At 41.4% G+C, this 13,262-nt stretch overlaps 1 protein-coding gene across 1 annotated transcript in view; it reads right to left on the bottom strand.

Moving 5' to 3' along the window:
• KLHL14 (kelch like family member 14) overlaps positions 1 to 11,840 on the bottom strand; it is a 78,142-nt gene extending 66,302 nt beyond the window's left edge. Inside the window, exons 1-2 of the mRNA XM_075826304.1 lie at positions 11,243 to 11,840; positions 7,973 to 8,892 (exon numbers count right to left, since the gene is read on the bottom strand). Of these exons, the coding sequence (XP_075682419.1) occupies positions 7,973 to 8,862 (890 nt within the window). The 5' untranslated portion in view covers positions 8,863 to 8,892; positions 11,243 to 11,840. The remainder of the gene's footprint in view (positions 1 to 7,972; positions 8,893 to 11,242) is intronic.
• Positions 11,841 to 13,262: the final 1,422 nt, after the last annotated feature.

The raw sequence follows: 13,262 nt of genomic DNA, 5'->3' as shown, positions 1-13,262 counted from the left end.
TTTTCGTACCACCTTTAAAAAGTGGTGAGAGATGTGAAAAATCACAAATTATAGTGCAAATTATTTGTGCGTCATAAGTTGCCACTTTTTTACATCACAAAATTGGCGTAAAGGCTTTGATAAATTCCCCCTATTGTTATTACAATTTTTCGCACATTTCCAGAAACCAACTGCACTGCTAAAGTGGTGATTTTGAGCTAGTTAATACAATACAATTTAGCCATTCAAAACCTAGGACATGTTCTCTACATTACAAATAAAAGAGGGAGAAATAGCAACACATCATTTTATCATATTTACAAGATGGATAAAAATGTAGCCTATGTACAAACACCACAAAGAAATATAGAACATGATCATATACAGAGGTTGTGCTTAAAGAGGCTCTGTCACCAGATTCTCAAACCCCCATCTCCTATTGCATGTGATCGGCGCTGCAATGTAGAGAACAGTAACGTTTTTTTTTTTTTAAAACGTTCATTTTTGGCCAAGTTATGAGCTAGTTTATATATATGCAAATGAGGTTTGAAATGGACAACTGGGCATGTTTTTTTTCGTATGTCCAACTGGGCGTGTATTGTTTTTAACTGGGCGTGTTTACTTGTTTTACTAACTGGGCGTTGTGAATAGAAGTGTATGATGCTGACGAATCAGTGACCAGTCAGCGTCATACACTCCTCTTTATTCATTTACACAGCACATAGTGTTCTTACTAGAACGATGTGCAGCCACATACACAAGTGTCCTGATAATGAATACACATGACCTCCAGCCTGGACGTCATGTGCATTCAGAATCCTGACACGTCTGAATCTTTTCTGGGAGATTCCAGCAAGGGAAACTAAATCTCGTTTACCTCGTAATCTCGCGAGATTACCCGTGGCTTGCTGGAATCTCACAGAAAAGATTCAGAAGTGTCAGGATTCTGAATACACATGACGTCCAGGCTGGAGGTCATGTGTATTCATTATCAGGACACTTGTGTATGTGGCTGCACATCGTTCTAGTAAGAACACTATGTGCTTTGTAAATGAATGGAGAGGAGTGCATGATGCTGACTGGTCACTGATTCGTCAGCATCATACACTTCTATTCACAACGCCCAGTTAGTAAAACAAGTAAACACGCCCAGTTAAAAACACAATACACGCCCAGTTGGACATAACGAAAAAAAACACGCCCAGTTGTCCATTTCAAAGCTCATTTGCATATATATAAAATAGCTCATAACTTGGCCAAAAATGAACGTTTTTAAAAAAAACAAAAAACTTTACTGTTCTCTACATTGCAGCGCCGATCACATGCAATAGGAGATAGGGATTTGATAATCTGGTGACAGAGCCTCTTTAAGAAGCGTGGTCTTTAGGAACAAATATATAAAGTTCTCTTCCCTTTGGGGAAGATCAGGCTAGCTTTATCTAGAAGTTTGTCCTCAAGTGAAAGTTAGAAATAGAAGTGGTGTAATATAACTTACATCTATCGCACATAAAAATTAGACATATATTTATCATGCATTCCAAGCTATATTCTCTTCTCTAATATTAAACTGATAATGTAAAGCTGAATATACGGTCAATACAAGAGGACTGCCAGAAAAGAAAACATTTATCACCCCGATACACCCATTGAATGGAACATGTCAGGGGGATTTAGGCCCCTAAACCGCCACCAACCTCTTATCCAGAATGGTAATAGGTTGACAATGATGCTCTTGTATATTGTAGCCGATGCAGCATAATATAGAAAAATAACTTTGAATGCAGCATGTGCTTTATGCAAATTATCCGTGAAGAGTCATGGGGGAGGTGTCTCTCCAGGTCTGATTTACGTCCAACAAGCTGAGATACATCATTACTATCCGGATGCCGCTGGGGCTAGCTTATAAGGCCTCATTTACACGAGCGTGTGCGTTTTGCGCGCGCAAAAAAACGCTGCGTTTTGCGTGCGCAAAAGGCAATTGACAGCTCCGTGTGTCATCCGTGTATGATGCGCGGCTGCGTGATTTTCGCGCAGCCGCCATCATAGAGATGAGGTAGTCGACGCCCGTCACTGTCCAAGGTGCTGAAAGAGCTAACTGATCGGCAGTAACTCTTTCAGCACCCTCGACAGTGAATGCCGAACACAATATACACCAACCTGTGAATAAAAAAAGACGTTCACACTTACCATGAACTGCCTGCTTCCTCCAGTCCGGTCTCCCGGCCGTTGCCTTGGTGACGCGTCCCTCTCTTGTCATCCGGCCCCACCTCCCAGGATGACGCGGCAGGCCATGAGACCGCTGCAGCCTGTGATTGGCTGCAGCCTGTGCTTGGCCTGTGATTGGCTGCAGCTGTCACTTGGCCTGAATTGTCATCCCGGGAGGTCGGACTGGAGGAAGGAGCCGGGACTTATCGGTAAGTCAGAACTTCTGTTTTTTTTTACACGTATATGTATATTGTGATCGAAAGTCACTGTCCATGGTGCTGAAACAGTTTAAGTCTTTGAGCACCGTGGGCAGTGACTGTCTCCTGACGTCGCGTACCCGAACATTTTTTGCCGGGTTCGGTTAAAACGAGTTCGGCCGAACCCGGTGAAGTTCGGTGCGCTCATCTCTAATTTGACACTCCGTTTGGATGTTTGTAACCAGAAAAGCACGTGGTGCTTTTCTGTTTACATTCATCCTTTTGACAGCTCTTGCGTGATTTTCGCGCATGCAACGCAGGACCGTCAGTGTGGCATGCGTTGTTTTCACGCACCCATTGAAGTCAATGGGTGCGTGTTGCGTGAAAAACGCAAGAATATAGAACATGTCGTGAGTTTTACGCAACGCACTCACGCAGCGCAAAATTCACGCATCGTCTAAACAGCCCCATAGACTATTATAGGTGCGTACGACACGCGTGAAAAGCACGCGCGTCGCACGCGCGTATAATACGCTCGTGTAAATGAGGCCTAATGCTGTATCCAGCCTGTAAGACATCAATCAATGCCATTTGTATATGGCGCGCGTGGTTTATGCTGCATCGGTCAGAATATAAATAGGCATTATTTGGTGCTGCTAAAACCCCATACTCATTAGACAGAGAACTTGGAAGCTCTGACTAGGTAAATCCTATTTGACGTGGTTGAGAGTAATCCCCTGAGAAATAAGAACACTAGAAAATGGGACTTCAAGTCTACAGCTGTTTCTAGACTTCCCCTTGAAACGTATTGTTTTTATGTACCCAGCGAGTCCAACAAGACAGCTGACATATTGATGAGTTTTGTTTGCCTGCAGAAGGGTCTTACCACTTGATAAATAAAAGCCATAAAGTTATACCCTAAGTTTTTTTAGGTGCTATAGATCAAGAAAATAGTCTTAACATGGTAGCAGTGTGTTGTAGCTTGAAGCACATTCAATTGTTGTGGTAGTGTCTCCATTAAGGTTCATGAGAATTTCTACCCCACATCTATCATGATTGCTTTGAGCCTGGCTGTGTTTCGTCATGTATGTTTTACATGAACATCTTTATAAACATTAGCAGCCATTATATTAAATGCAGAAACCTGCAGAACCTCTTTGGCTTTGCATCATTGCTTCTATACTACTGTCATGCATACGTTGTGCTGCTGTTCCTTTGTGACTAGTCTACTCATATACAACTGGTACTGAGCAGCTATGACTTTAAATGTATTTTTTTTAATAGCAATACGTTAGGGAGGTGATAAATGGGGCATACAAACATATTATTGTTACTTGACTTAATTATGCAATTGGGCAAATCCCATTTTTGGTATTATACAATTAGAGGGGTTGTCTTATGAAGACAACCCCTTTCCATATGTCCTGCTAGGGCAAATAGACATCACGGGGGGGATATGAGCAGCTCTTGCTCTGGTTGACCAGGCATGTTCATTTGCGTGGCCAGCATGTAATACTACTTTTCTGCAGGCAGTGGCCGCTGCAGGGGAAATGTATGGCCAGCTGCAGCTTCCCCCGGCCATAACAGCAGATCACCAGGGATTTCTGAGGCCGCACCCTTGGGCCAGCTTCAATTTATAAAAAATATTTTCTTCATTAGACATCCCCTTTAAATAATGCCCTGTTGGTCATTGCAATCCTTTCATATGAGCAGACCAATGTTAGTGATAGCAGTTATTTATTAGTAATATCATAATCATATTCAATCAAATTTGTGACATTTTTCTTGTCATGTAGTGAATCCACTTTTCTATCACTGGTCTAGACATACAAATGTCTACAGATCTCTTCTATGTGCACTCAATTCTTTTTATATTCTTGGGAAATATACATCATTATGATCATATATAAATTCAGCGGGCACTTTAATATGCCTACAATTCTAATAATGGGTAAGACGTTCTTAGCCCTCAAAACAGAATTCATTCTTTGTGACATTAATTCAACAATGTGTTGGAAACATTATGTAGACATTTTTTTCCACGTTGACATAAAAGCATCAGACACTTGCTGCACATTCATGATACAAATCTCCTATTCCCCCACTTCCCGGGGGTACTCTATTGGATTGAGATCTGCTAGCAATTGGAAAGTAATGAACTCATAGTCAAGTTCCTGAAAAGATGATTCAGATGATGTGTGCTTTGTGATAAGACAACATGGTCATGCTGGAAGTAGCCATTATAGGGTGATAATACTGTGGTCATAAGGGGATGTGCATAGCCACCAACCTCATAGTAGGCATTGGCATCTTATCAATGAGAATTAATGTACACCAAGAAAACATTCCCCGCACCACTATACCACCACCAGCCAAAACCATTGACATAAGTCTTGGTTCACACCATTGTTTGCCATTCCGTTGTTCTGCTCTGTCTGAGGAGCAGAACAAGGGAAAAACCAGAAGTGGCGGTTCCGTTGCACCACGGACACCACTAGCGGCCGATGGAACCAATTGATTTTAATGGGTTCCGTTGGGTCTCCGTGGGGGGGGGGGGGTAGCCGCAATTTTACTGGAAACAATAGCGCAATATGCTGAGCCATTGTTTCTGGTATTCTCGGCCGGATCTGTGACGGAGGCCCCTAACAGAGCCTTCAATACAGATGTGAACGAGACTTAAGATGGGAAGAATCCATGGATTTATGTGGATTTTGCCACATAGTGACATCCACCTGTGCAGCAGCCATTGAGATTCCTTAGACCAGGTAATATTTTTTACATTTTCAAAACGCCAATTTTGGTGCTCCTTTGCTTACTTATTCCGATTTTATTTACATACTCTTTACTTTTTGACTGTTTTCCCTTATTATTCACTTTGATTTTAAGTTTGTTTGTAAACTGTCAACTAGCAGCTGTAAACAGACTGCTGTTTATGGATCTTATTATACTGATTAGTACTCTGAGTGTTCATTAACACATGTTTATCCATATAGCTTGATTAATGTAGATAAAGTATCTAATATCGGCATATACAAATGCAAATCAGATGATGTGTCATAGTTATTCATTTATTATTTTAAGACTAGCAACAAGGTGTATTAAAGGGAACTTACCAGAAGTAAAATGGAAAAGGCTCCCCAGTTTAGATTAAAAAATGTGTTTTTCATAGCTTATGTCTACTGTTTATTCAAGTTACAGGCCCGAAGCCTGAGGCTGTACTACTGCAAGGACCTCATGTCTATATCCTGAGTTTTGTCCTTTCTCACAGACGCATTGAGGCAGAGTTATTTATATTGTCGTGGGGTGCATCATTTTACTTGAAAATAGTGTAAAAAGCTCCAAATGTATTAAATGGTGCACGTGGGTTAATAAATGTGACGCAACCCACCACACACATGAAGGCTTGCTAGCGTGATCAGCATAGACCTCATTCTAGAGATTTTTAGCGGTCATACTGCCACCAAATGTATACATTTTGTCTTCACCACTTCTTTACCTCTTTCTCAAACCTTCCAAAGAAATGTTTTGCTTTTTGTAGACATACTCAGAAAGTACTAGGTGTTACCTGTTTGCTTACTGTGCACAATTCACAAAGAAAAGCCATAATGCACTAGACACTGTATGTGAATCTACAGTGGCTGCATACTTCCCATCATTAAGAGTAACATACATATTGAAAAAGAAGTTCTACCCTCCCATGATATGCAATCAAAAAATATAATGGAAAAAACGGTATATTTAGCCTCAAAATAATTATTTATCTGCACACAATCTGTACTTTGGTCTATGAAACCAAATATTTCAAACAACATTTATATATTCTAACACTCTATATGCAATTCAATTCAAACATATACTCATGTTCTGCTTCCTTATATTTGGAAAAATGCGAACTCAGTTACACAACTAGAAGGATTAATGGGGTTGTTTCACAACCCAGTTTATTTGGGAGCTGGCGACACCATGCATACAGCTGACTTTGCCGGGGGAAGTTGTGGTCAGATAGAGAATTCTCTTGCAGTGACCACTGTAGGAGACATGTAGTACTACATGGCGACAATTCAGATGAATGACTCTCCATGTAATAGATGGACAGTTTGAGTCTGCCAAAGTGGGAGCCACACTTATAGAGCGACTCTTCATTTTGGCTTATAGAAGGGGGTGCTGAGCGGGAGCATACGGACTGGAATTTTCATCTTCACGAGACAACCCTTTGTTTTGCAAAATGTTACATTGTTCCAACAATGTACAACAGGTTACTGTAGCCTTAGTTGAGTTAAAAAACACATGTAATAGTGAATGGAAAAGGGAAGGAATTATAGTTTCCACTACCATCTTGGCAAATGTGCACCTATAGATGCCAAGGAATCCCCCTGTCTTGAGCATACTATTCATGGAGTCATTTCAAATTAAGCAAATCCATAATATAATGTTTCTATTAGAAAAAGCAATTAAAAATTCCCTACCCTTGCCTTAAAGGAGTAGCCAGCAGTCTGTATTCCCTGAATGTATTGCACACACAGACTGTTGCTACTCACTGCAGGGTAAGCACAGGGAGTTTGACATTCCCCACAGAACCACAAGATATTATCAGATTGATTCTGCCTATGAAGAGATTGTTTCTGATTCTAACATTATTTTATGAATTTGCGATTCGCGCCATTCCTTAATACAATCTATAAAGTGACTCCAAATCAGAGCTTCATTTGAACACAAATATTAAAAACTACAGCGGCTGCGGCCATAGCTCCAGCTATGGGGCCCAGAGGCTGTGGGGCCCACTTAAATTCAGGAACACCATTCTTTTTTGTGTGTAAAATCAACATGGTAGCTTTCTGCTATCTGGCATTCTCATGTGGGTTCTCCTTTGTCTAGATCTGATATTTGACATTACATATTATCTCTTGGTTGGTGCTGCAGTAAAGATATTATGCTGAATTTTGCATTACTACAAATCAGTTTACTATAAATTAGGTGGTAGTGGCCCATCTCTGACTATTCATAGGGACATTTGAAGTCTAGTTACACCCTTGTACATATATTTTAAGTTATAGTAGTTTGCACATTAACTTTTTACTAGAAAATATAATGCAGAATTCCTATTTAGATGTACAAACTCTATCGTGGCAACTGGCAAGTAATGGGTTAAGGTAATTAAGTGAATTATGACACAAGATAAAAATGCTATATAGTGCTGGTGATTCTGCTTTATGTTTATTTGACCAAGTGACCACTCACCATTGGTTTACATCTATAATCTGTGCATTACTATGGCTACTGGCCATGCAATTCTCTAATACAGAAGTCCCAAAAATGTTATAGTTTGTGAACCACTTTCAAATATGACAGCTGGTTTTGAGCCACACTGAATAATAAAAGGAAAAAACTATTAAAGGTATGACAGAGCGATATGGACTGAAGTGCTTATTTTCTTAAAACCCTTCAAACAAAAAGGGATTATTAAAAGGGTAAAATCCTTTGGAGAATACTTTGCATTGCAACACAAAAAGAGATAGTTGCAAAAATGTATAGAAGTGAACATAGCAGAATAATACATTGTTATGGGTGGCTTGAGACATGATAGGGCTCACCTGCTGGCCATGCTCTGCCTGCAGTGCTGTCTGAAAGGCATTAGGTGATAATTCATAGCGTCCAGAAGTAACTTTTGGCATACTGGTTCAGACCTCATAAAGTCTACTGACTGTACCCGCTCTACCAACTCTGGAGCTGGGATGAGGGCAAAGCGAAGCCTCTTCATCAGATCCGGGGCATACTGCATGCGTGTTTCCCTGTCGTGTTCCAGCCAAAGTACAGACATCTGAAAGAGAGCGAGCTCAGACTCCACTGGTGGTGGTAAGGAGTCCAGCATGGAACGCATCTCTTCAAAGTTGAGCAGCAACACATCCTCCACCAAATACTTATTGGCCAGCTTCTTTGTCTCCTCCAGGCCATGAAGAGCTGCAATTTTGCACACCTGTTTATAGTTCTGCACTGAAATTTGATCATTGAGAAACTGTACACAAAGCTTTGTCACCTGAGGAATGTGCAAGATCTTGCTGACAGATAGTACCTCCTCAACGGTATCTAGAGACAGGGTAACATTGGCTGTGTAAAGGTACTCCAAGACCAATCTCAGCCCTATTGAGGAACATCCTTGCAAAACCAGGTTGTTGATGGCCCTCGGGCTGACAAGCATCTTCTCATCTGGGGAAGAGGAGGGTGTTCCAGGCTCATCTGACTGTTGCTGTTGGTCCTTTGATACAGATGACAAGGCATCCTGTCCAGGGTGACTAGAGAAAAGAGATCTAAAGTACTGAGAACAGGATGCAAGTACAGCTTTGTGGCAGTGGAACTGCTGTCCTTGGGCAGTCAATGTCACGTCACAGAAGAGCTGCTTACGCCACAAGAGGTTCAGGCCATGGAGGAGATTGTCACTATGGCTCGGGTCAAAGGTGGAAGTCCTGTCCCCCGATCTGGACATGGCGGGACTGGTGCAAATTTCTGCAGAAACCTACAGTGAATAAAAACCCATTTAAAACTTGTCTGTCAGATGAGAAAACTAACAGCAAACTAACATGCTAAGACATAAGAATTTGCAAAAGATTTAAGGCAGTAACATTGAGATGTAAAGAATGATATTAACTTCTATAACAAAACAAAAAATTATCTATTATAATACAGGAAGGCAATATCTTAGCAGGAGAGTAATACCCAAGGTCCAAAGGCATTGTAGATCCCGACACAGATGCTATATCTTCAAGATGCCCAATTATGATGCCTACTTCTACTATAATGCTGGAAATCTATCTATCTATCTATCTATCTATCTATCTATCTATCTATCTATCTATCTATCTCTCTCTCTCTCTCCCTCTCTCCATCTATCTATCTATCTATCTATCTATCTATCTATCTATCTATCTATCTATCTATCTATCTATCTATCTATCTCTATCGATGATATTCTTAGATATAATGATAATGTTTGATACCTAGGTTCTCCATATCAGGTTCTATTTTTCCACACCTCTTTGTTTTAAAACATCTGTAAAATTTCAAATTTTATTTCAGAATTTCTTGAAGAGTAGAGACTAGATCATGTTGGCATGAAAAGTATGAAACAATCTCTGAACACCAGTAAAATGTGTATTCATGTCTCTTTTTCGGTTTCTTCCTTTTATAAATGTTTTAATAATGTGCACATATCTAACAAACAATTAATACACAGAATATAAATGGATTTGTAGGTAGACCCAATTTAGAAACTACACCTGTCCAACCACCCACACTGATCCAAACGTCATAGTTTGCAAAGTTAACAATAATATGTAGCACAATATTCATATAATCAATGTATTGCATATGTATTTCCCTGGGGCTTTGCTGACTACTAGTAGTCTAATGTTTCAATTATTATTATTATTATTATTATTATTAGTTGCTATTTGTTTACTAAACTTGGTAAAAGTTTTGTCTTGGGTATTTTAAAGAATATATAAAAACATGATCAGCTGTCAAAACATATTTCAAACGTGTTATACTAAATGATATTAATACCAAAGGTGGGACTCAGTGCTATTAAACCTATTAACATTGAACCTACAAGAGTTGCTTTACCCGATGTCTCAGGTGCTGTCACTGTACATCCTGGGCTAACTTTAGAAGTCATCACTGAGGCTGTCCCTCCCATTCAGTCTGAGCACATAGTAATGATGCTGAGCTGCCCAGACACACATCTGACACCTTGATACTTCCACTGCTGATATCATATGCACCTCAGCACACATGCCTGTCAAAAGTCACTCACTGCCAGAAAAAGTGTCCGAGTAACTAGAATCAAACAGTGCTTTCCCCCCAATTTATTCTACATTCAACCAAAGATACAAAAGGCTAAAGAAAAAAAATCTTCAGTCTGAGAAATACATAGTCTCAATATTACATAATTTCTATTTTGTAAGTTATTATCACTTGCAATGCAATCATTATAAAGCAACACTATTATCAGCAGCCGTATCTATAGATAATGTAAGCAGTGTTGTGTAAGTCTGTGCACATTTCTTCACTGTTCCCAACATTCATGACAGATTTTACAGTAACCAGAAGATCTAATACTCCACACATCACACACCCCTCTGAAAATTTTACTTTAAAAAAAAAACAACAAAAAAAAACAACAAAGTATCAGGTTAATTTCCTAAGGAAAAAAGGGATCAAGAGTCAGCAGTAGCGGCAGCAATGATCCCATCTCCAGGATCTTAGGGACCCTCGGAATAAGATCCCGCTGCAGATCACAGTCTGCTGCATATTGCAGCCCTGCTCCCAGTCCCATTGTTATAACATTGTCCTTAGAGATAAATGCAGCACACTTTCACATAGTCAGTATTTATATAGCACCAACATAGTCCGCAGCACTGTACAAAGAACACACTCACATGAATCCCCTTCCATTTCATTTACCTATGCTGAAAGGAAGCCTTAGTCAGAGTATCTTAGAATTTCTAAGTGCCCAGTGGAAAGCCACATGAACATGAAGAGAACATGCAAACTCCATGCAGATGTTGCCCTGGTCTAATGTGAGCCCACTGCTGCAAGGTAGTGAGCCTCTTACTGCTGTGACATGGCAGTGAAGGAGTTCTTATAGTATCCCATGCTACTTTCCCCCGTCTTCAGCAGCATGTGCTGAATTCTGTATTTGGAAGAGGATCTCCCTTCAGCTGGACCTGGTCACTCTCCCCCTCCCATCCTCCTATTCTCTTCCCTGTATTCAGAGTTTACTGTCAACAATTGAAAACCTCCTGTATAGTGTCACTATAGAAAACAGCCCGGACACAATAAACATAGACGCAAGGCCAGAAACTTACCTGCAAAGTATAGGATGACTTTATCTTCCCACCCCAAAAAGGATCACACTCCTTCCCTGGGAGAGATCTGCAGCTCCTCAGATATCCCACAGGCTTCTTATCCCCAAACTCCAGGCAGTCAGTGTACACAGTGTATGTTGTGGGTCATCATTTGATCATGGTGAATTAGAAGAGAGCATGAGGAATAATAGTAGTAGTGTGAGGAGAGAGGAGAGCAGCAGAGGAGAAGGGGAGAGTGAGCAGAGCTTCCTGCAAGAGAAGGAGAAGAAGGGAAAAAAATGTACGTGTGACAAATTATGCTACCAAGAAACAACACATCATTATCCTTGGGCCTGGGGCTCAGTGAGTCGTAACGAGAGTAATAGGAAATCCACGGTTGGGGAGAGAAACGGTCGTGCATGGCCAGTGGAGAGAGACCATGCGAGGGGGCTGGATGCTGAGGAGCCGGGCAAAATTATGGCTCAAGGCTATTGTAAAAATTGTCGAGCGTAAATGACTGCGATTTCAAACATCTTTGGAAGAAAGAAAAGGGGGGAAACGGAGCCCTCCCCCCCTCCCCTGTCCTCCTCCCTTTCCCCATCCCTCTCTCATCTCTCTCTCTATAAAGAACCGTCAAGTTTTAGTGCGCATTGCTAATTAGTCAATTTCTCTCTGCCTTCACAGGCGGGCGACTCTGCTGCTGAGCCGAGACTGCTCATTTCTGCCACCAGTTTTTTTTTAGCTGTGATCTGGATGAATGAGTAGCTGTCTTATGACAAAAAATAAACTCTTATCCCCTCCTCCCCCCTTCTCAGAATAAGGAGATATTACCACCCCATCCCTGTCATGTACCCCATGCACTGTGCAAACTTTCTGTCAGGATGTTGTGCTGCTTCTACCCCCTCCACACAAAAAGGAGATTTTATTACCCCATCCCTGTTGTACCTGAAGCCTCGTCCTAACTTTCAGTGAGGATGTGTGAAGCTGCTGAACTGCCCCTCCACAGAAAAAGGAGATATTACCACCCCATCCCTGTCATGTACCCCATGCACTGCTTTCTGTTGTGCTGCTTCTACCCCCTCCACAGAATAAGGAGATGTTATTACCCCTTCCCTGTTATGTACCTCATGTCTTGTGCTAACTTTCTGTGCAGACGGATGTGTGTAGCTGCTAATCTCCCGTTACACAGAATAAGAACATGTTATTACCCCATCCCTGTTATGTACCTTTATGCTAGCTTTCTATAAAGATGTGTTGTGCCCCCCCCCCCCCCATCCACATAAGAAGGAGATATCCACCTCATCCCTGTCATGCAACTCATACAATGTGCAAACTTTCTGTGAGGATGTGTGAAGCGGCTGATCTCCCCTAAACAGAATAAGAAGACTTTTATAAGGCTATGTTCACATCTGCATCAGGGCTCCGTTCAGAAGTTCCGTCAGAGCTTTCCATTGTCAGCCCTGACTGACACAAACTGAAACCAGAGGTTTCCGTTTCCATCACCAGTGATATCAATGGTGATGATCCGGTGCCAATGGCTTGAGTTTGTCTCCGTTGTGCAAGGGTTCCGACCTTTTGATGGGATGAATAGTGTAGCCGACTACGGTATTCATCCCATCAAAACGACAGAACCCATGCACAACGGAGACAAACTGAAGCCATTGGCACCGGATCTGTCACCATTGATATCAATGGTGATGGAAACGGAAACCTATGGTTTCAGTTTGTGTCAGTCAGGGCTCTGTTCCGACGGAAAGCTCAGCCTTACCCCTTCCCTGTTATGTACCTCATTCCTTGTCCTAACTTTCTGTGAGGATGTGTTGTGCTGCTAGTCTCCCCCCCCCCCCCCCTTCCCAGAATAGGAAGACATTAGCACCTCATCCCTGTCATACACCCATTCATTGCGTTTTCTGTGAGGATGTGCTCTGCTGCTTCCCCACCTCCTCCACAGAATAATAATATATTACCATCCTATCCTGGTCATGTACCCCATGCACTGCGCTAACTTTCTGTGAGGATGTGTTGTGCTGCTAGTCTCCCC

Source organism: Rhinoderma darwinii, chromosome 5 (genome assembly GCF_050947455.1).
Source record: "Rhinoderma darwinii isolate aRhiDar2 chromosome 5, aRhiDar2.hap1, whole genome shotgun sequence".
NCBI classification, from domain to species: domain Eukaryota; kingdom Metazoa; phylum Chordata; class Amphibia; order Anura; family Rhinodermatidae; genus Rhinoderma; species Rhinoderma darwinii.
Note: the sequence above shows the minus strand (reverse complement) of the source record. Positions and strands in the feature narration are given on the sequence as shown.